General features: G+C 42.7%; 1 protein-coding gene across 1 annotated transcript in view; it reads left to right on the top strand.

The window, feature by feature from the left end:
* Positions 1-12,202: 12,202 nt before the first annotated feature.
* Positions 12,203-24,497, top strand: part of ODAD2 (outer dynein arm docking complex subunit 2) — a 147,075-nt gene continuing 134,780 nt past the window's right edge. The window contains exons 1-5 of the mRNA XM_067542791.1: positions 12,203-12,426; positions 15,596-15,753; positions 17,115-17,310; positions 19,288-19,394; positions 19,854-19,990. Coding sequence (XP_067398892.1) covers positions 12,203-12,426; positions 15,596-15,753; positions 17,115-17,310; positions 19,288-19,394; positions 19,854-19,990 — 822 coding nt within the window. The remainder of the gene's footprint in view (positions 12,427-15,595; positions 15,754-17,114; positions 17,311-19,287; positions 19,395-19,853; positions 19,991-24,497) is intronic.

Raw genomic sequence — 24,497 nt, 5'->3', positions numbered from 1 at the left:
TCTGTATAGAAGTAGCTGCTCTTCTCTTCTTCCTTGCCCTCCCACCTTCAGTTACTGCTTGCTGCGCCCGTTCTTCATTTTCCAACTGCACAAACCTGTTCTTGAGCTCTATTTCTTTTTCACTAACCCATCTTTTCCACTGCCTGGTTCTCATAGTCACATGCTTCCACTGGCCACTTTCCTCATCCAGCAGTCTCCCCTCAGAGTTCTTTGGTCCTGCTTCCATCTGCAAGTCTGGGCTTTACCCTTCAGCCTCCTCATGCCTTTGCTCCATCATCTGCTCGAATCTTCTTCTAAACTCAACTAGCTCGCTGAGCAAGGTGGAGCGAGGTTGCTCAGCTTTTGTACAGATGGTTCTTATGAATAGCAGGATATCGTCAACCAGATCAGCATATTTAGCGAAATGGAAGAGTTTCTTGTTGTGGGCATCAAGGAAAGGGGTCCTGCCAAATGAGAAACCCCTGACTCTTATCCTGGACTATTTGCTCTACTTGAAGAAGGAAGGCCTTGCGGTATTGTCCATACAAGTTCAGTTGGCCACAATCTCAGCTTTCAATCCACCAGTAAATGGCCGGACGGTGTTTTCTAATCCAATTTGCTCCCAGTTTTTGAAGGGGCTGGAGCATTTATACCCTCACGTGCATCAACCCCTGCCTCCTTGGGATCTCAATCTGATGCTGTCAAGGTTCACGGGGCCCCTGTTCGAGCATATGGTGTGATATGTTCATTGCTCCATCTCTCTTGGAAAGCAGTCTTTTTAGTTGCCATTACTTTGGCTAGAAGGATTTCAGAGATCAGGGTTCTTACCTCTTAACCACCATATACTGTCTTTTTTAAGGACAAGGTGTGACTTTGACCACATACATGCTTCCTTCCTAAGGTGGTTTTGCACTTTCACAGTAGCCAGGACATTTTTCTCCTGGTTTTTTACCCAAAGCTGCATGTATCAGGGAGGAACAAAGGCTTCACTCTCTGGATGTTAGGTGTGCCTTGGCATTCTACATAGAGAAGACCAAACCATTTTGAAAGACCACTCAACTCTTTGTGGCAACTGTGGAAAGGATGAAAGGGGTCCAGTGTTGGGCCTAGAGAATCTCCTTATGGATTACATCATGTGTACGCACATGCTATGATCTGGCAAAGATTTTGCCTCCTCACCTAACAATGTATTCCATGGGGTTGCAAGCTTCAGCAGCAGCTTTTGTGCCACAGGTCCAGATTCCGGACATCTGCAAGGCAGTAACCTGGTCATCCATACACACGTTCACTACACACTATGTCATCATGCAACAGGCAAGGAGTGATGCTGCCTTTGGACAAGCAATCTGATGGTCCATATCAACACAGACCTCCGATCTCACCTCCTAACTCATGGCTTGGGAATCACCCACATGGAGATAGACATGAGCAAGCACTCAGAGAAGAAAAAACAGTTACTAGCCTTTCTGTAACTGTTGTTTTTTGAGATGTGTTGCTCATGTCCATTCCAAAACCAGCTCAGCTGCCCCTCTGTCACAGTAGCCAGCAAGAAGGAACTGAGGGGGCGGTGGGTTGACAGCTGCCTATATACCATGCCATGAAGGTGCCACTCCAAGGGGCACCAGAGCCGATCCGGCATGTACCACTAGGAAAAGCTTCCAGCGACCGTGCAGGTGACGCACACACATCTATATGGGAATGGACATCAGCAACACATCTTGAAGAACAACAGTTACAGAAAGATTAGTAATAATTTGTCACTGTTTCCTAACTAAATATATTTAGAATTGGGCAGCTGCAATTATCTCAAGAAATACAAAAATGTGATCAGCTGAAAAAAGATAGTTGAAACATATCCTCTCACTTTTCCCAGTCTCATCCATGGTGATCCAAAACTCAGCTAAGTCCTCACATCCTCCCTGCTCCCCAAAAAGAAAATCCCCCCTCAATTGTCCAAAAAATTAAGTGAATTTCAGATTTGTGCAAGATGTTAGGTTAAGATATTTACATCTTGTATTTATGTAAGAAGAGGTAAAGCAAATGCATTACTAGCACAGGATTTCCCCCACTGCTCCACCAAAGTCAACAAGATGACTTTTGTTCTAAGAATGCCAATAAAGATGTCAGTGCCAAATGTGGTGGAGGTTTTTGTGATGACACTTATCAACAGATGCCACTAAATTATTAGTTTCACTTAAGCTACTCAAAAATGGTAACCAGTTTTGATGACAACCTAGTGGGATGGCATTGTATTGGTGACCTATATGTGCTATTTATGAGAGCCTGAGAGAAAAGATACTATGAAAATGCAAACATTTATTATGAATATAAGCAGTAGTCTGTAAATTATATGAATAGGCAAAATTACTATGAATCTACTGAACAATTACTTTTCTGGACCTTTTGCAGACAGCTCTTTCAATTATCATTGATTAACTTAACAGTTTTTCACCTACTATCTCTACACTGTAAATTCAAGTTACAATGTGAAGTTTATTTCTTTTTGTCATTCACTATCTATGAGGTACCATATTTAGAAAAAGATTTCTCTTAAAAACAATATAACATACACCAAAAGTAAATAAATGAAAAGCTGTCAGCATCATTAGAGGGTCATCTGTCTGTCCCTTGAGTACGTTCATGGGCTAAATTTTCATTTAATACTTAACATATGCAATAGCAAATACAGTGTCTTCCTTAAACTCTTTTTATTTTATGTATGTCACAACCTTCCTCAACAACTTTAAATATTCATGCTTCACCTGTAAAACTAATATCTATATTCTTTGCTAATATAATGTGTGGAAGAAAAAAGAGAAAACACAGTTTTTTACACACTCCCATTGCAACTGTTTCTGAGATTTAAAAAATAGTTTAGAAAAAGATTCTCCCATTTCATAAGTCAAGTCCCTGTCACTCCATATAAATTCTTTCCTTCCCATCCTTTGCTCCAATAATTGATTAACTCATCTTTGATTAACTTTGGGTAGGCATTACATCTCTATTTGTTAACAATCTAGCCAATAGTATATAGTTAGTTGTATCTAGTACTACTTATAAAGGTCTAGCCAAATACAGTATATTTACTGTTTATTAACAGGCCCATACCGCTGTCTAAACTACTTGTTAAAAATATATTACAGGTTCACTGAGTTCCATTCCCTGGATGCCTCAAAATAAATACACAAACTTTGTTTCTGAGTTAAGAGCCTCCAAACACAGCTTTACTAATTAATAAACAGATTTTAAACCAGCAAACCCAAACTGTTAATTTAAAACCCAAACTGTCAGACCCGAGGAAAAGCTCTGGGTAGCTCGAAAGCTTGTCTTTCTCACCAACAGAACTTGGTTCAATAAAAGATATTACCTCACCCACCTTGTCTCTCTAATATCCTGGGTCCGACACAACTGCAATACTGAATATAAATATGGTTACAACTGTGTGTTTTTCAGCGTGTGAAAGGGATCAGAAAGCAAGGAGAAAGGAAGCAGACAGAGAGAGAAGCAGTAGTGTATGATCCTGTGAAGAAGCCAAAAGAAAGAAATTCCTTTGGGCAGAGTACTTTCTGAAAAGGCAAACTTTGATTTCTGAACAAAAAACCTGTCTCCTGTTTGTTTTTACTGTGTACAGGGAAACACAACTTTGAGTACATTCTTTGTAAATAAACAGGTTTGCACCAAAGAAATATGTAACACTTATCAATTTCTCCTCCTAATGGAAGCAACCCACCAAAGCCCTGAATGCTGGCTAACTGTTTGGACTAAAAGGGATAACAATACATGGATATAGCATTCCTACAAGTTCCTCCATGCCCTTAATACTGATAAGAGACAGTGATAATTGTTTCTTTCTGCCTTGTGCATCTCCAGCAATAGTATAGATTCTGCTGAGAAAATTCTGTTCTTACTGACTCTTTTGCAAACATTTGCATTGTTTTCAGATTCTGTCTATGGTTCAACCTATGCCACCCAACTGTCTTTAATGAGATTGCAGTCATGTAACAAAAAATAAAATTTGGCAAAATAAAAGAATCCAGCTCTCACACACACCCCTGTGTTGATTCTGCAGTATTAGGAGCAAAAGCATTTCTATCATTAAAGTAAGCAAATATGACTGTGAATATACACAGGGAGTAGATATATCCAGTAAGAAAAAGTCATTTTTACACAGCCACTTTTCAAATTGTGTTTTAAGCATGGATGCGTGGATCCATAGAGGTACTCATGCCCCTAGAAAATCACTGGAACAGCCATACAATCCACAAAGCTTGAGTTAGGTGCCTAGGTTCCCTATACAATGCATGGGGAGACATATGAACCTATGCAATCCACAAAAGCCAGCATTCTAAGTGGCACTAGCTCCCCTCCTAAGCTACCAGTGGGAAGATACCGAGAGGGGTATGTCTAAGCCCCATCCCTCTCACAGAGGTAGGTGCCAAAGTCTGGACTGCATGGAAGTGTCTATAATCCACAACTGGGAACCACTCCTCTGGAGTTGGGCACCTAAGTTGTTTCTTGTGAGGAGTTGGGCACCTGAACCACGCCACACAAAACATCAGGAAGAGGAGGAGCTGGTGGTGCTACCCACCTTATAACTTTTAGCTCAGTGGTTAGAGCATTCGCCTACGATGTGAAAGAGACAAATCCCCCCCTCTGCCTGATGGGGAGTAAGAACAGAGGTCTTCCACATCTCTCAGGAGAGTGCTCCAACCACTGAGCTATGAGATATTCTGATGAGGAGCTCCCTCCGTCTCTCCTCTTAAAGCTATTTGACTTTCAAAGAGTCATCAGAGTAAGAGAACTGGATCTGGGTCTCCCACCTTCCATGTAGGTGCCCTAGCCACCAGACTACAGAGTCACTCTCTATCATTGTCCTCATCAGAATATCACATAGCTCAGTGGTTAGAGCAGTGTTTCTCAATTGGTGTTCCATGGAACCCTGGGATTCCGCGGGAGCACTGTTAGGGTTCCGCGAGCAGCTCTTCTCTGTGCCGCCGAGAGCAGCAGCTGTTCTCCGCGCCACCGAAAAAGGGAGGTTGTCCTGGATTTTTCGGCGGAGGGTATCGAGTATGAGTGTAATTTAAGTGTAATTTAATTGAGAAACGCTGACCTAGTTGTTTGTATATAATTTGCTTATTTCGACATTTTTTTTGGCCCCATATGTAAAAATACTGTTAAGAGTTTGGGGGGTTCCGCAATTATTTATCGAGTTCAAAAGGGTTCCATGGCCAAATTTAATTGAGAAACACTGGGTTAGAGCAATCGCCTGAGACTCATAGGAAGCCCCTCTTCAAATCCTTTCTCCACTTCAGGCAGAGGGTGGAATGGAACCTGGGTTTCCCACATCCCAGGCAAGTGCTCTGACCATTGCACTAAAAGTTACAAAATTGGCTGTATGGCCATTATCCAGATTTTGAAAGGGACCTGATCTGGTAAGCAGCCTCTTAGTACACCTACTAGATCAGGCCCCACATGCGAGATAGGTGGAGGGTGTGATGCTGGCAGACCAGGTACCAGCTCATGCCAGAGCCCAATAGTTCAAAGTGATTGTTAAATGTGTAAGGGTATATTTGGTGTTTATACTTCATGAAAACTAGTGGGATGTTACTTACATTATTTTCCTGTATCTGTATCTCTTTATAATGTAGTAGCAAACATTTACATTGTGTATACTTGTGTGTGAAAGGGTATGCCTGCTCTACACTGGGCCGGAAGGGGTTAACCCCACACTATGGACTAAGGAGGCCATACCCCTTCTTCCCTGCTGAGCAAGCTCCAACTGGAACCATAGTATAAAAGATTTAGTCTGTGCTGACTGGGAAGAAGAGAGAACATGTGTTGCAGGCTCCCACCCAGGAGCTATCAGACTGTCAGACCTCAGGCTTGCCGAGACCCAAACAAATACCTGGCTGTCCTTGGAAGCTCACAAGGGGAAGGAGTCATTGGGACTTCATTTGCTGACTACCCTGGAGAGCCAGAGGACCTGTGGACTATGGAGCAGGAAGACAGGGTAGGAAGGTAGCCCAGGGGAACCAGACATTAATCCAGCTGTGGTACTGAGAACAGAGTCAACATCTTTCAGAAGGATCCCTGTTGACCTAGTGGTGGATATGTTTGCTGCTGATAGGATGCTGGGCTGGGACTTGGGTCCCCCTACCCCTGCCGCCACTCCTGGGTGGTGGCCCACCCCCCTTTTGCCACTAGGCCGTACTGCCTGGTGTGAAGGGCAGCCCTACTGACTCCGACCATTAGGTCATAGAATCATAGGACTGGAAGGGACCTCAAGAGGATTTCTAGGTTAGTTCCCTGCACTCAAGGGAGGCCCAAGCATTATCTAGACCATCCCTGACATGAGTCTGTCCAATCTGCTCTTAAAAATCAACAGTGACGGAGATTCCACCGCCTCTCTAGGCAACTTATTTCAGGGCTTAATTACCCTAACATTTAGGAAACTTTTCCTAATATCCAACCTAAACTGCCCTTGCTGCAATTTAAGCCCATTTCCTCTTGTATTATCCTCAGATATTATTGAGAACAATTTTTCGCACTCCTCCCTGTAACGACCATTTATGTAATAGAAAACTGTTATCATGTCCTCCCTCAGACTCTGTCTACACCAGTGTTTCTCAATTAAATTTGGCCACGGAACCCTTTTGAACTCCATAAATAATTGCTGAACCTCCAAACTCTTCACAGTCTTCAAATGTCGAAATAAGCAAAGGTCAGCATTTCTCAATTAAATTACACTTACTTACACTGGATACCCTCTGCCGGAAAATCCAGGACATCTTCCCTTTTTCGGCGGCGCAGCGAACAGCTGCTCTTGGCGGCACGGAGAACAGCTGCTCGCGGAACCCTAACAGTGTTCCCGCGGAACCCCAGGGTTCCACAGAACACCAATTGAGAAACACTGGTCTACACTTACCTCTGGGATTCAGCGGCAGTTGACTGGAGTTACGCAAGCTACGCAAAAAACTTGCGTAACTCCCATCGACTTCTGGGCTCCTCTTCTGCGCACCGACTTCACTGCACTGCGCTGACGGGAATTGTGTTCCCGTCGACGTAGCGCTACACCACTTGTGAAGGTGGTCTTAGTACGTCAATTTCTGGATCGACTGAGCAGGTCTGCACTGACCGCTGAGTCGATCCAGAGCGATCGATCTGACGGTGGTGACTTTGCCACCGTCAGTGTAGCCGTAGCCTCAGCCTTCTCTTCTCCAGACTAAACTAACCCAATTTTTTAAATCTTCCCTCATAGGTCATGTTTTCTAGACCTTTTAATAATTTTTCTTGCTTTTCTCTGGACTTTCTCCAATTTGTCCATATCTTTCCTGAAATATGGCACCCAGAACTGGACTCAGTACTCCAGTTGAGGCCCTATCAGCGCAGAGTGGAGTGGAAGAATTATTTCTCATGTCTTGCTTACAACACTCCTCCTAATGCATCCCAAAATGATGGTTGGGTTTTTTTGCAACAGTGTTACACTGTTGATTCATATTTAGCTTGTGATCCACTATGATCCCCAGAGCCCTTTCCACAATACTCCTTCCTAGACAGTCATTTTCCATTTTGTATGTGTCTAACTGATTGTTCTTTCCCAAGTGGAGTACTTTGCAATTGTCCTTATTGAATTTCATCCTGTTTACTTCAGACCATTTCTCTGGTTTGTCCAGAATTTTGAATTTTAATCCTACCCTCCAAAGTACTTGCAACCCCTCTCAGGTTGGTATCCTCTGCATACTTTATAAGTGTACTCACTATGCCATTATCTAAATCATTAATGAAAGATAATGAACAGAACTGGGCCCAAAACTGATCCCTGTGGGACCCCACTCAATATGCCCTGCCAGCGTCATTGTGAACCACTGATAACTACTCTCTGGGAATGGTTTTCCAACCAGTTATGCACCCACCTTATAGTAGTTCCATGCATTTCCCTAGTTTGTTTATGAAAAGGTAATGCGACACCGTATCAAAAGCCTTACTAAAATCAAGATATACCACATCTGCCTCTTCCCCCATCCATAAAGCTTGTTACCCTGTCAAAGAAAGCTATCAAGTTGGTTTGACACAATTTGTTTTTGACAAATCCATGCTTATCCATTACTTATCACCTTATTATCTTCTAGGTGTTTGCAAACTGATTGCTTAATTATATGCTCCATTATCTTTCCTGGTACTGAAGTTAAGATGACAGGTCTGTAATTCCCGGGGTTGTCCTTTTCCCTCTTTTTATAGATTGGCATTATACCTCCTTGATGAGAAAAATGGTTATTTGGACTTGACCGCAGGGCCATAATACCCCAAAGGGTTGAGACGGTATACCTGCCCCGTGACACCCTGTAACTAAATAACCCGTCAAACGAGAAAAAAGCCTTGTGTAATGTGAATGAAGAACTTTAACAGAAAAGTGCTAATTTCAAAGCAAGTGGTCATTGCATGTGATGATCGGAGGTCAAAGACTCAAAATGCATTCCTTACTCTCTGTCATCAAAAGAAAAGCCCCTGTGGGTAGTGACACTGTCAGTTTGTTTTCTGTGAGAAGAAGCTATAAGTATGGATTCAAGGAAAGATCCTGCATCTCTGGACTGTTTGGCCTCTTACAGGGAAATGTACCAGAGGCAAAGCGGAGATCCCCAGAGACAATCTGAGTACTTTGAAAAGACATTTGGGAAACTGGCAGTTTATTACATCACTGCCACCATTTGGAATTACAAACTGTGACATACCTGTGCATATATTTTACCTGCTTTAACCTCTCAATAATTCTCATTTCCTTATCTTAGCTAATCAACCTTTAGTTAATTTACTATAGAATTGGCTGTCAGCATTGTCTTTGGTTTAAGGTCTAGCATACCAGTTGATCTGGGGTAAGTGACTGGTCTCTTGGAACTGGAAGCAACCTAAATGTGATGTGATATTTGATGTAAGTGACCTTTTATCACAAAGTCCAGTTTGTCTGGGTAGCAAAATAGATGGGAGAGTCCAAAGGGACTGTTTATGACTCCATGGTAAGACTGGTATAGTGATCCAGAAGTTCACATTTGTTACTGACTTGGTGAAATCTAATTATAAAACATAACACCAGTTTGGGGAGTGTCCTGTTTTCTGACAGTCTGCCCTGAGGTAGGCATTCATAGTCATGAGCCACTGCAGACAGCGTGGCAGATGGAATGCCTATCTTCCCCCAGTTCCTGGATTGTTTTGGGGCTTAGTTCGGAGATAGGCATCCAGTCACCTAGGGGATGTCTACATTGCAATTAGACACCCATGGCTAGCCCATGTCAGTTGACTTGGGCTTGCAGGTCTCAGGCTATGGGGCTGTTTTAATTGCAGTGTAGACATTGGGATTGGGCAGGAGCCCAGGCTGTAGGATCCTGTGAGGTAGGAGAGTCCCAGAACTCAGGCTGCAGGCTAAGTCCAAAACATCTCCAATGCAATTAAATCCCTTAGCCAGAGCCTCGTGAGCCCAAGTCAGCTGACAAGAGCCAGCAGCAGGTTTTTAATTGCAGTGTATATGTACATTAGAGTGAGGCAGCAGTGTGCATGCTCAGAGGCAGAATCTTAGGCACCTAGAGAACTTTCACTCTAAAAATATAGGCATTGAGTGAGGTTTTGCAGATCACAGTGGAGCCTAAACTGAGGTTTAGGTGCCTAAATGCCTTTGTGGAGCTGGGCCGTAATGACTAGAGGACCACTTTATACCATCAGCTTTTAAGCAGAAATTCCCACTGCTGTTATTGACAAATATGGCTTAAAACTCAAAGCACAATCTGGCTGAGAATGAAGGCAGTAATGAACAACGCTGTTGTTGTCCAAACAGAAACTCTGTTAAGCTCCTTTTCACTCTTTAAATGTAACACTTTTTTAACGCAAATGTGGATTTTCTTTTAAACTATTTAACATCCTAATGTATGTAATCCACATCATAGATGAAGAAACTGTAGCAGAATATCAAGATGTCCTGAAGATCTCCTGAATGGCCAATGGTTAGATATTGAAAAGTAGATTAGAACATAAAAACATTGAAATAGATTTTAATAAGGAGAAATTAATATTTCATTTTTGTTGAAGGTGACAGCCTACTAATCCTCAGTACTCTTCAGAAACTAAATGAGTGACAGAAAGACTTACTATATCGATTAGGTTATTTGATTGTATTGTTTTATTTGTTAATAGTTTAACACAACTATTCTAAGCATAAATAGAGGACTTTAATTACCAGATTTTGTCAATCCCCACCCTCTTCCATGAGCACGAATTTCAAGTGATAGTTTTTTTTAAAAGGAAAAGATTTTAAGCATAAAACAAAAGATTTTTAATCAATATTAAAACTGAACTAAGTCAAAGTGATTAAATATATTTCCTTTTAATGACCAGAAACTAGTGAATTATTTAAGTTACCACAGGCTGAAGTCCTCCCTGAAATAAATGTAGTGCTTTTCATTCAGGCTGCAGGGGCAGTATTTCAAATCGCTCTAAAGCCTACTTTATTTAATCCCACATCAAAAACTAAAAGTGAAGGTGGCCCAATACCTTTCCCTCCATCTCAAACACCAGAAAGCATGGACATAGGTCACCCCATCAGTAATTCATTAACCCCCCCCACACCAAACGCCTCAATACCCACCCTACTGCCACCACCCATACCATACCCCCACCCTGCCCTCAACCTCCCCGGTATCCACAACCAACATATCCTTGTCAGACTCCTTGGCACTCAGAAAAGCCAACCTCCCCGTGCCCAGACACAACAAGCACGCCTCCTCATGCTCCCTAGGACACCCATAGCCCTCGCCGACTTCCCAGCACCCACCACAGCCAACCCCTCCTTTGCAGTCGCCGGCAGCCATGCTTGCTCCGCCCCGGGACACAACACCGTCCCCCCCTCCGCCCCATCTCTCGCCCGCACCCAGCAGTCACACGCCCCCTTGCCGCTCTTGCCAGGGGCGCAGCTCCTTGCCTTGCGGAGACGGGTGTATTCCAGTCGCCAGGGCCGTGGCGCTGTGCTGAGGGCTGGGGAGGGAGCCTGGCAACGGCGGCTGGCGGTGGCGCGGGGGACGCGGCGCCCAGTCAGGGGCTAGTCCGCTTCCCCGACAGTCCCGGCTCTGTTTACCCGGCTCTCCTAGTAACCGGCGGCTGCGGGCCCGTCCCCATAGCAACCCCGCCGGCGACTGCAGCCCGCAGAGCTGGCAGCAGAGTGGAGCCGGGACAAGGTACCGGGCCGGTGGGCGGGTGGAGGGGGGCTCCCTGTGGTTCTGTCGCTGCTGCTGCGAGCGGTGGGGCCGGGGCTCGGCCCCCACGGGAGTAAGGGGCCCTGCCAGGTCGCGTCTGACCCCTGCCCCGCAGGGATGGAGCCTCCCCCTACTGAATGAGGGACCCAGGGTGGTGCTGACCCGCTGCCCCACAAAGAGAGAGCCTCCTAGTCAATGAGAAAAGCCCCCTAGTGAGGGTCTGAGCCCTAATCCACAGCGAGGGGGCCTCACACCCAGTGAAAGAGAGGTTTTGGAAACAACCTGTTCCCCATGTTCCACAGTGCAGGAGCCTCCCTCTGCATCTCTATTCACTTATATGGCTTTTATCCCCCCCAGTAGGCGAGGGGGCTTGTGGAATAACAGCCACTGGTTCCCACTATCCTCTTATTTTTGCATTTTAATTAAATGAAGAGTTGGCTATGTTTCACTGCTCTCTGGGTATCCTCTAGTTCTCATAAAGTTTCCTAGCACTAGCTATAAGTAGGGTTTCCATCTGCCTACATTTTCCCAGGATTGTCCCTTTTTTGAGGTGGCTGTCCTGGGAAGTTTCTAAGGGTGCTCAGTACACATTGCCAGCTGTCCAGTTTTATGGGCTCAGGATTATCCTGGATGTTCTGGTTTTTTTATACTTCAGAGGTGGCGACCCAAAAAGATGACAAAGGACATCTCTTAGTCGCATTGCAAACAGAACAGAACCCATTTGCTTTGCACTTTTAAAAATGTTATAATGGTTAATTAACAGAAGTGTAACTTGCATTTTCCCCAGGTGTCCTCATTCTTTTAAATATAACATTAGCAAGTCTGCTCCCCCCATTGCTGGTGTAACTTGATTGAATCAGGCTCAAATATGCTTATTTCTAACTATTAAGTCTACAGATGTATTCTCTTATCAGTTTGAGATCTTAAATATGTTTAAAGAATAAATTATTTATTTGCTAAGGCACACATCCTTGATATTAGCTGACACGATGGGAGTGGCATTGACAAGAGCAGCGCAATGGACCTCTGCTGGTTCAGGAACTGGCACACTAGAAATCACCCCTTTGAATGAATCTCTTCTAAATGACATAATTAAGTTTGCAGAGAGCTTCAGCTCTAGACATCCTCAAGAAGCAGCTTTTGTCTTCAGAGAACCACTTGAATGGAAAACACAGTTGGATTATTCAGTATTTGAATTAGGTTATGAGATCAGGTAGGTCTGAATGGCAATTGTTTTAAAACATATTAAAGATGAACTGCAAAGAAAAAATTGCTTATTTTATATAACAAATCCTTTTCCTTTTTATTCTATTGGTTTTCTCCTAGTTTTTTACACTGGGAATTTTGTGTTCTGATTTATACCTTTTTTCCAAAGGACTCTGAAAATATTTGTAGCACCTGGATTATGACATCACAGTTATGTGTTGAAACCTAATTTCTTACTGAAGTGGAGACGACATATTTGCCCTTGTCTATTTTAGAAATTTTCACACTGTATATCTAGCGCTGGTGCAGACTTGCCCATGCTAGCAATGAAGGAGGCACTAATGTAGGCCAGGCACAGGTGTTTTACCACTGTGGGAATGTCTACACACCCACTAGACATCTGCAGTTGGCCCATGCCAGCTGACTTGGGCTCATGGGGCTCGGGCTGCGGGTCTGTTTCATTGCTGTGTAGACTTCTGGGCTCAGTCTGGAGCCCAGGTTCTAGGATCCTGCAAGGTGGGAGTGTCCCAGAGCTCAGGCTTCAGCCCAAGCCCGGAAATCTAAACAGCAATGAAACAGCCCAAGCCCCATGAGTCTGAGTCAGTGGGCACAGGCCAACAGCAGATATCTAGTTGCTGTGTAGACATACTGTGAATCACCTTACCTTGAGGTGAGATGCAAAAAACAATGCAAAAAGTCCTAATGTAGTTACATCCATTGAGTGTTAGGTCATATCAGCATTGTAAATATAGCTGTGTTGGTGTGCCCAGTTACAACATAATAGAGCCAAGCCATGTTAAAGGAACTGCTACAGCTTTGAAAAGAGCAGAACAGTTATACTTTTTAAAAACGTCTATCTGATGTTTTTATCTGCACTCCCATTTATATCTCTCCTAAATTTGGCTTATCATTTCCACAATACCTATATCATGTCCACGTTGCTCAAATATATTATGGCATAAATCTAATGAGATACACCATTGATTAACCTGTGCAAGTTCTTGAGTTGTGTTTTTTCTGGGAACCATAGTTCTACGTTTCCTGATATGTACAGATTGAGGTGTCACTAGATGATGTTTTAGAACAAATTGATGATAAATTAAAGAGTAATAAGTCACCAGGACCAGATAGTATTCACCCAAGATTTCTGAAGGAACTCAGATATGAAATTGCAGAACTACAAACTGTGGTATGTAATCTATCGCTTAAATCAGCCTCTACCAGATAACTGAAGGGTAGCCAATGTAATGCCTATTTTTAAAAAACAGTTCCAGAGGCAATCCTGGCAATTACAGGCTGATAAGCCTAACTTCTGCATGAGGCAAATTGGTTGAAACTATAGTAAAGAACAGAATTGTCAGACTCATATATAAATATAATATATTGGGGAAGAGTCAACATGGCTTTTGTAGAGGAAAATTATGCCTCACCAGTCTATGAAAATTCTTTGAGGGGGTCAGCAAGCATGTGGCCAAAGGTGATCCAGAGGATTTAGTGTATTTGGACTTTCAGAAAGCCTTTGACAATATCCCTCACCAAAGACTCTTAAGAAAACTAAGCAGTCATGGATAATATGGAAGTTATTCTTATGGATCAGTAACTGGTTAAAAGTTAGGAAATAAAGGGTAGGAATAAATGGTCAGTTTTCACAATGGAGAGAGGTAAAAAGCAGGGTCCCTCAAGGAGCTGTAGTGTGACCTTGCTTTTCAACATATTCATAAACAATCTGGAAAAGGGGGTGAACAGTGAGGTGGCAAAGTCTGCAGATGATACAAAATTACTCAATATAGTTGAGTCCAACGCTGACTGGGCAGAGTTACAAAGGTATCTCACAAAACTGAACAAGTCAGCCAGGGTTTCTGGACCAATTTTTATAGTGGGGGTGCTGAGAGCCATTGAACCAAACTGTAAAAGCTATATAATGGAAACCACTTCAAGACAGGGAGTTTGGTAGCACCCACCACACCTCTAGTTCCAGCACCTATGAACTGGGCAACAAAATGGCAGATGAAATTCAGTGTTGATAAGTGCAAAGTTGTACACATTGGAAAAAATAATTCCAACTATGCATACAAAATGATGGATATTAATTAGTTGTTACCGTTCAAGAAAGAGTTCTTAGAGTAATTGTGGATAGTTTTCTGAAAACATCCATTCACTATATAGCGGCAGAGAGAATGTTAGGAACTATTAGAAAAGGGATAGATAAAAAAGGAAATATCATAATACCATTATATAAATCCATGGTATGCCCACACCTTGACTACTGCATGCAGTTTGTGTTGCCCCATCTGAAAAAAGGTATTCTAGAATTGGAAAAGGTCTAGAGAAGGGCAATGAAATTGATTAGGGGTATGGAACAGCTTCCATGCAAGGACATTTTAAAAAGACTACAACTCTTCAGGAAAAGAGTTGACTAAGGGCAGATATGATTGTGGCCTATGAAATCATGTAAAACGTAAATAGGGAAGTGTTATTTACCCCTTCACATAACACCAAGATCTAGGGAGTCATCTGATGAAATTAGTAGGCAGAATGTTTAAAACATACAAAAGGAAGTATTTCATCACAGAACATACAGTCAACCTGTGGAACTTGTTGCCATGTGATTTTGTGAAGGCCAAAAGTGGGTTAAAAAAAGAAATAGGTAAGTTCATGGAAGATAGGACCATCAGCAGCTATTAGCCATGAAGGTTACGGACACAACCCCATTCTCTGTGTGTCTCCAGAGCAACTGCCAGAAGCTGGGATTGGATCACAGGGAATGATCACTTGAAATGACCCGGTTCTGTTCATTCCCTCTGAAGCATCTGGCACTGGCCACTGTCGGAAAATAGAATATTGGGCTAGATGGACCATTGGTCTGACCCAATATGGCCATTCTTATATTCTTATGTGTATTTCAGTTGTCAGCTGTAATATATTAGTATATGTTTCATTGATAGACCTTGGTTTGGTAACTAAGGTACAGCAGCCTAACATTTCTTTCTGCAAACTGATTTGATTGTGCAAGTTAACATGGTCTATTAGTAAATAGAAAGGGGGAATGGAAATTAAGAGAATTTGTGTTCCATTTTTGATTCAGAGCTTTGAGCAGCATTTTAGAGTTGTACTCTGCCTAAAATTTTCCTTTAATAGAAGATCTCTCTTTATGAAGTATAATTTTATTCTTCTAGTGGAACAACTGTTCAGTCAGAAGAAAGAGACAAAGATGATCAACCATTGCTTCTCCTCACTGCCTCAACTATCAGAGTCCGCAGTTTTGGCCAGCTGTCTGCTTTGCTACATGTAGCTACGGAAAAAAAATTAAAGGAAGCACAGGCATGCCTTGAAGGTTGGTTTTTTTTATTTTCTTGCCCTTGAATTTTAATGTTTAAAAAATGAGAGAAAGAAACAAACAAACACGTACATTATATTTTAATTAGTACAAATTTTGGCTTATGAGGGATTGGTTGAAAACACATGATGAATCAGCAAGTTTTTATTTTTTATTTTTTTATCTTCACTGGAGTCAGTAATATAGAGCACTGGAATCATGCTAACATTGAATTTCATATACAGATATGTGTATACTGACTGGTTTCTCAACAATTATAGCAGATCATATATTCAAATCTCAGTACACTTAGTATTCAGAAGCTAATAATAGTTTTTTCTGTACTTTTAACTTAATCTCTCTTTTAGAATGTTAATTTTTTTAAAAACAACCAGCCCAACATGTTATGCATAGGAAGTTCATGACTATAAAAATTTCCAGCTCTTTCTGATGAACACTTTTAGAAAATATGTAACGGTGCAGTTATTGGGTCATATCCAGTTCCTTGTGTTCAAACTGTGACTAAAAAGCACCTCAGTGTGCTAAATTAGACACCTATGGAGTGTGATATCTGAATAACATTCATTTGTGACTTTGGTAGAAAACAAGCCAACTACAATACTGATGCATCCACAGATGGATGGGGCCTGATTTGTAAAATGCTCACATAGCAAAGACACACAGGGATCATGCTTCAGTGTGAGCCAGCAACTGCTGTGCACCTGTGTAAGAATACTGTCATTTATTGGGCCAGTGAAAACGAAATGAGTTTATAAAGCCAGCTGACACACAGTTGTGTCACTGGTCACTGTATAGGACAGCTGGCAATCCTGAGCAAGTGATAGCTGGGCCTTTTATGGAATCATTGGGAATGTTGCCAACAAATCTTTTAAGACATTGTTATACACAAAATCAAACTTCCGTAATGATGGCTTCTTTGTGAATTGAGCCCATTGACTTGATGTTATGGCCATCATCCAGTTTTATTATCCCTGAAGGTAAATACTGACCTATAAGAGAGTTTGATATTTATCTCTTGATTCAATACATCTGGATGTTCATTGCATCAGAAGACAGGGTTTGTTTTTAAGGGTTTGTTTTACATGAATTTTGTTTTCATATTGTTACACAGTGATATATCAATGTATTTCAAATCACAATAAAGGGATGTGAAGTCATTTATAGGATAAAACAGTAACATTTTGAACATTTTAAGGAACAACAGTACCCATTATCTGTCTATCTTTTAAAATTAAATATGTGTTCATATTATAAGTTAACATTGTTACAATGCTTTGGCAGTTAAGGTTTTTAAAAATCTTTTATGATTCGTTTGTAAGTATTATTACCTTTATATTGTTAATGTTTCCCATTTACAGCCAATAGAGATCCTATAGTGAAAATTCTTGGCCCTGGATATGGGACTATTGAAGGAGAAGATATGTATATGCTGCGCTTGCTGGACAGAATGAAAAAAGATGATGATCCTGATACAGAGATTAAAATGAAGATCTCTGTTCTTCTTCAACAGCTGGATATGCAACTACTGAACAGTTCTTTGAAACATATTTCACAGTAAGTGCATTTCAAATGAAACTCTGTCCATTTTTAGACAGTAGATTTTTTTTCTTTTGGTTTTTAAATTAAATTTATTTTAACCCAGAACATGTGCTTTTGGTGTGTGTAGGCGATTCGGGTTCCGTGGGAGGCCACGGTGGCTTCCTACATGGGGAATAGCTCGCTCTTGGCGAGAGATCAGTCTGGGTAATTCACCCTCAGGCTGGGCAAGCGAGCAGGAGTCTATTGCTCTAACCCCTAGCAGGGGTGAGCAGAGGCAGATCGCTCAGGCCTCAGGCAAGGCGAGCGAACCAGGAGTCTATTGCTCCAACCCCTAGGCAGGGTGAGCAGGCAGATCGCTCAGGCCCTCAGGCAGGGCGAGCGAGCAGGAGTCTATTGCTCCAACCCCTAGGCAGGGTGAGCAGAGGCAGATCGCTCAGGCCTCAGGCAAGGTGAGCGAACCAGGAGTCTAGTGCTCCAACCCCTAGGCAGGGTGAGCAGAGGCAGATCGCTCAGGCCTCAGGCAAGGTGAGCGAACCAGGAGTCTAGTGCTCCAACCCCTAGGCAGGGTGAGCAGAGGAGGCAACAGCTTCAGGCGGGGTCAGGAGAGCAATTCTCCTGGGGTGGCTAGGGAACGGGGGAAGGGGAGGGGGACGCAGGCCCACCCGTCTCCACTGCGTCCCAGCCCAGGGCCCTAGCAGTGGCAGAAGTGGCTGCCACTGTGCCGGCGGGGCTCCCGCCGCAACACACCGGCAATATGGCGGCTTCAGCCACAGGTCGTGGCTGTCCCTGGGCTACTTCCTCCCCACTGACCCTAGTACCTGTTGCCTCCGTGTCCCAAGGATAGTCCACCTTTGTTAGCGCTGCTAGTCCTTCCTCGTCGACCGGAGGTAAGGCAGGAAACTCCTCTTCAGGGGGCAGCTCCTCCAGGTCGTTGTAGGTTGGAGCAAGCGGCTCGGCCTCGGGCAGCTCCTCCAAGTCCTGCCCCACTGCGGGGAGGGGCTCGGCGGCCGGCAGTTCCTCCAAATCTGGTCCGGTCTCCGGGGGTGCCCGCCACTCGGGCGGCTCTGGGGTCTCGGCCCAGTCTGGCAGTTCCCGAGCACGGCCCCGGGCTCGAGGTCGGGGTAACTCGGCCCAGTCGTCCTGGCCGGGTTGCCTAGTCCAGCTCCTTGAGGGCCCTATCCAATCCCTGGGCCCAGATGGGGTCGGGGTTAGTCGGCGGCGGTTAGGCTCTGGCCTAGGCCTTTGCTGGCAGGGCAGCACGTCTGCCTCCGGCAGCAGTTTGGGCCCTACTGAGCTCAGGGGACAGGCTTTTATCCTTCCCCTTCCTGTTGCGGCTCCGCCCCACGGCTGCCAATTGGCCTGGCCGGGTGGCCCTATCACGGCCCGGGTCTCCTGTTGCCGGGCAGACTCTGGGGCAGGGTGTGCGTTGGGCCAATCAGAGCTCTCGGGTCCTTCCCCAGGCTCTGGCTCCGTGGGAGGCCACGGTGGCTTCCTACAGTGTGATATAAAGAAATCACTCAGAAAAAGATACGAAAGTAATTATCTTTTTTGATTTGTGAAAACCAGGAAAAATTGTTGAAATTAAAGATGTTTTCTGGAGGTTTAACAGTATAAATATGTACATGTGAAAGTGTGTATGTATATATACATATACATATATATGCATGTTTTGTATTTTGGAAGCAACTCAATATAATTTATATAAATAAACAATACACTAGCAATTAAAAGATTTTAATAGAGTTGTTCATTTAGTCATGAAAACACAAAAAAGATCACATTGAATTTGTCAAATAGTTATAAGGGTTTCATTTTAGTGGTGAAACCAAAATGTCACTAAATAGCCTTTTGCCTATATTTAGTTGTTTTTTCCCTGCTATGCTAAAACTTATTTTGCAAGGAAAGAGCAAAATCTCTTTATACAATCTTCTAATTATTTTTGAAAATATATTTTTGATTATTAGATTTTAGACCATTTTCTCTTAATTACAGAGAGGTGAGATTAACTCCAGCTGCTATAAAAAATGAAGTGGATCTGCTCAAACATTTCTCTGGAGAAGGAGACGATACAGTGCTGGAATCTCTTGAATATGCATCAGGTTCAAATTCTACCTGTTATGTTTTTATCATGTTTTACATTTACACATACATATTAAATATAATAATTTTGATTTTTTCATATAGATGTTAAAATAATTATCTCTTACTGATTTAAAATGTGTATTTCTATTTTTAAGTAATGAAATAGAACAACATGTACCTACAGATACGGAGCTCAGTTCTTCAGCCTTGATTTACATAAATAAAGCCTATTCATGGGACTAATTAAGGGCTTGGTCCTGAGAAGTGCTGCACATGTGTTTAAGTGGTTTGTTGAATGATGCCAGAGTGCTCAGTACTTTGCAGAATCAAGTCCTAAATGAGTTTGGATTATTCACACAAGTGACAGTTTCAGGATTCAGATCTTAATATGTATGAATTTTATGATTAAAAATCTATATAGGTCTCATTATTAGAAATAGCAATTTTTTTTAAATGACAAAACACTGTTTTTGCAGATTATGAATTCTCCAATGGATGTCGAGCCCCGCCTTGGAGACAAGTCCATGGGGAAATTTGTTATTTGATTGCTAAACCACATGACACCGATCCGTTGTACATCACTTGCAGCACAGCAGGAGTGTTTTTAGATGGAGTAAGTAATAATAAAAACTCGAATGTGTCATAATAGAAACTTGAGTATATTAAAATGGCTGAGTCCTGCCTGAGGATTTAGGGCAGTTGTATTCAACCAATAGCTGAAGAGTTACTTTAGTGGCACCACAGAAAGAGAGAAAATAATCACGCCATGTTGTCTTATATTTTTTACATTTTGACAATAGGTCATTATTTCTCTTTCTGCTGTTGCCTGAACAGTGAATCTTAGTGGTTTCCACACCACTTGTAAATTTAGTTTGTTACCACACATGTGGAGCAGCCTATAAAATGCATGTTTTGCACATTCCTCTCATTCTGTCTAGATAGTACAGTAAGTTGAGTATGAAACAGACCTGTTAATGAATCCTGAAGAATGGCAAGATGAGTATCATGATGTTTTTTCTCGATTATATCATATTGTCCATAATCTACATTTTCACTCTTAAAAAAACCTTTGTGGTTGCTAAGAAAGCCATTGTAATACAAACTCATGCATTGTTGTAACCATTTCAATAATTACCTTATGAGAAACATTAATCTAATATGCTTAGCAATATGTTTGGGTGTTACCCTATCAGAGTTTATAATAACAATAAGAATTAGAAGCAAAAAACCCCAGATTATGTCAACCTTTGGCTTTCCCCAAATGTTGTGTCTTCTCTATCTTTTAGACCCAACCCTGCAAAAACACACATTTGTAACTTTATGCATGTGAGTAGTCCCATTGGGTTCAGTTCAGTGATACTATTTACACATGTAAATATCCTCAATTAGCCATACGTAAATATCATCCAAAATTCACTCAGCATCTCTGTATGACTCATTCTGATGTTACTATTTTAAAATGTTAATGATCTTTTAAAATTAGAGTCTAATCACTTAAACTTGAAAAATTACTCTTATGCCCAATTCAGCAAACACTTACAAATGTGCTTATCTTTAAGCATGCGAGCACTTCCATTGAAGTGGCTGTGGAGAAGTTTCTACAAGTAGAAAAAAAAAGTTCACTGATTCTTTGAGTTCCAAGGAACAATGCTATGTTTAAGGTGTCAGAATTCAGGAGTTCCTTGAACAAACTTATTTATCACAGTCAGAAACCTAACTCACTACTTTTGATTCTGATATTCCTTTGTTTGTGGATTTTAGAGGGGTGGCAAAAGTCAGACTTTTAGTGGAAACTCATTAACAGTCTTAATTATGGAGCAGTTACCTCCATTCCCTAATTAAGTGTCTTCACATAGCAAGGCTGTGACAGAGCAGAGAGTAGAACCCACATTTCTTTGAGTACTGTTCCTGTGGATGCTCCACACACACCTTCATTTGGATATTTTTGTTAGCAGTGTCCATTTGGCACTCTCATTCACCCTGCAAGTCCTCATGCTCCACACCAAAGCTATACAGTGCTGCATGAGCGAACTACACTCACTTCCTTCTCAGTTGTCTCAGTTTGAGACTGAGCTTTAGCATATCTACCTTGAGCGTGCCTCAGCTGAATTCTTTTTCCTAGTTGTTAGTTGAATTTAGTCTAGTCTATTAGTTTTTTTAGTATACCTTAGTTTAGTAGTTGAGAGGTTTATTTTTTTCCTCTTCCTTCTCTTTGGGGAGGCATGCTTTCCTTGGGAGGGCATGCTTGGCTAACTGGGGTTTAAATGCTGCCTTCCCAGGTGGCCATCCCCGTTAGCAACGGCCACTCCAAGTGCTTTTAGTGCCTAGGAGAGTCCCACATCTCACAGAAGTGTAACTTTTGTCTGGCCCTTAAATCCAGGGTAAAAAAGAATCAGGAGATGAAGTTGAGGCTATGTATGATGGAAGGTTCCCTTCACCCCACCTCAGAGCTGGGTCAGGAGAATACCCCTGTACAGTCTCCAGTTCCCCTTTGACCTTGGTTCAACACTTCACCAGAAAGGAGAAAGCTCCAGAGATCTCCTCAAAGGGTCCCAGAAAGAGGAGCTCTACCTTCCTTCATTAGGAATCTATTCCAGAAAGACCTCAATCTCCCAGTTGGTCAACCAACTCAGAAACTTTGATCTCTCGACCTGGTGCCAGAGAGGCAAAGGGCTTCTCCAGTACTGGCAGGACTGGAAAATCCCAAAGCTCTTCTAAAAGCAAACTTGGCTCCTAGACACCATCTGGACATGATAAAAATGGGAAGGATAGACATTCCTCCAGATCAGTACCATTGGACATGGCTCTACCCCCTGGTATCTCCCCCAACAGGTTCCTTGGCACCGTACAAGCCTGACTTCCTCAGCACTCACCTTGAACACTCTAAATCTTCAGTAGTGTCTACTTCTAGAGGCAAACAGAATGTTTATGTTGGTACTGCCACTCCATTAGATAACCCTAGAATATAGGTACTCGAAAGACTTATCTGTGGTAGATGAACCAGTTTCCACTGTTTATGGGGACTGAATGCCTCTCGGTACTGAGACCCACTCAGTCACTGGACTCTCATCTATCCCTGGTACCACCCAGTTCACACCATTTTTGACTGAGGCTCCACCACAGGAGGAAGAGGAGGAGGAGGAGGACCTCCCTTCAATCTCTTCTATCTTGGTGCAGGACTCTTATACCCATCCATACAGGAACCCACTCTTTCATACCTGCAGAGAGAGAGAGGAATTTCAGGGAAGATATCACAAGTGCTAGGCCAACCTTTGATGCCACTCCCTCTCCCCTGTGGTCACTCACAATAGTCTTCTGGAATCCCTGGGTGGCTTACTGACAGCAATTTTCCAAGGCTCCAAGCCTTTCCCTCTAGACAGTAAGGGCACACAGTCCCGTCCATCCAAGCCCATTCCTTAGGAGGAGACAACATGCGAGGAGCAAGAGGCTAGGGCACAGGAGGAGGCTACGCCTCAAACTACCCTCTTGTCATCACCAGATGAGGTGGTAATGCCTACACCACCGTCTATGGCCAATAATTTCCTCAGAAAATGAGACCCCATAAAAAAAGAGGCAGATGCTCTACAGACACCTCTCACAGAAGTCAAGGAATCACAATACAACTTGCTAGACATTCTGCAGTCAGCAACATGAACTAGAATCGTGCTCTCCATCAACAAGATATTTTTGGTTTGGCAGAAGCCAGCAACAGTACCACCAACTTGCAAATGGGCTGATCAAAAATATTATGTCCCCACCAGCGCCTTTGTTGTTTTCAGAGCTGGCTCAAAATAGTCTACTCACCAAACTGACACAGCTTAGACAAACAGGTTTCATTTCCCCTTCAGGTGAAAGATTCCCTAGACCAGTGGAAAGATTATTAAACATCAATGCAGGCATTGCTTTTCTCTGCACAAATCTGATGGTCACCATAATGATGGATGCATCCATGTTGAGATGGGGAGCATGTTTTGATGTTCATACAGTCCCGAGCAGATGTCTCAAGAAACCTGTCTTCACATCAACCTATTGGAACCCAGGAAAACCAGAAATACCTGCCTTCATTTTGTTTCTCTCATCAGGGACAAGTCAATGAGGGTCATGATGGACAATGTGGCCTGTAGATTTTATATCAACCAGCAAGGAGCAAAATCTCCCTCTCTGGTTCATAATCCATTGTATACACATTTCAGCAACGTACCTACCTGGCACTTGAAAAACCCTGACTGTTGCTATCAGCAGGCGCTTCTCCCAGGATTGTAAATGGAAGTTGGACTCTTGGACCCTCCATGGCATATTTCAAATTTGGGGATTTTCAGAACTGAACCTCTTCACCACTTTAGAACAGAACAGACAACACTTCCTGTTTGTGAGAGGGGATCTAGGACACCATTCTCTGGGGAATGCCTTCCTCCTACCATGGACAAAGGGACTGTTCTATATATTTCCCCCAATGCTTCTGATACTGAGGGTTCTGAACAAAATCAGACAGGACAAAGCCAGTGTTATTCTAATATTTGCAACAGGACTGAGACAAGCATGGTATCCTTACCTATTTCACCAGTCCCTCTATCCAGCAATAAAGCTTCCAATTCCCCTCATCTTGTCTTCCAAGACTCTGAATGATTGCTTAATCCCAAGGCATGGCTTCTTGATGGTTCATGGGGCTGAAGTCTGTCTGTTCTGCGGAGGTACTACAGATGTTATTAAACAGTAGGAAAGAACCTACCCAAAATACTTACCTTCAATAATGGGAGAAATTTAGCCATTAGTGTGAACTTCAATGACTCACACCCGAATTTTCCCCACTCTTGGTTATCCTGGATTACCTGTTTTCTTCAGTTGCAGCAGTGTGATCAGCCAGCTTGGTCAAGGTTCACTTGGCTCCATAACAGCCTTTCATTTCCCAATGGAAGTGTTCTCAGGGATTGCTCAGCCAGCAATTTAAAAAGTTCATTAAAGGATTGGGGAATGTTTTCCCTCAAGTGAAAGACCCCAGTCCATTTTGGGATCTCAGTCAAGTTCTCAGACCTCTAATAAGACCTCTCTGTGAACCTGCTCCTTATTGAACCTGTCTATGAAGACTGCCTTTTTGGTAGCCATCACATCCACCTGAAGAG

This window comes from Emydura macquarii, unplaced genomic scaffold, assembly GCF_026122565.2.
Source record: "Emydura macquarii macquarii isolate MOO-44397 ecotype Brisbane River unplaced genomic scaffold, CSIRO-AGI_Emac_v2 contig_719, whole genome shotgun sequence".
Classification (NCBI taxonomy): domain Eukaryota; kingdom Metazoa; phylum Chordata; order Testudines; family Chelidae; genus Emydura; species Emydura macquarii.
Note: the sequence above shows the minus strand (reverse complement) of the source record. Positions and strands in the feature narration are given on the sequence as shown.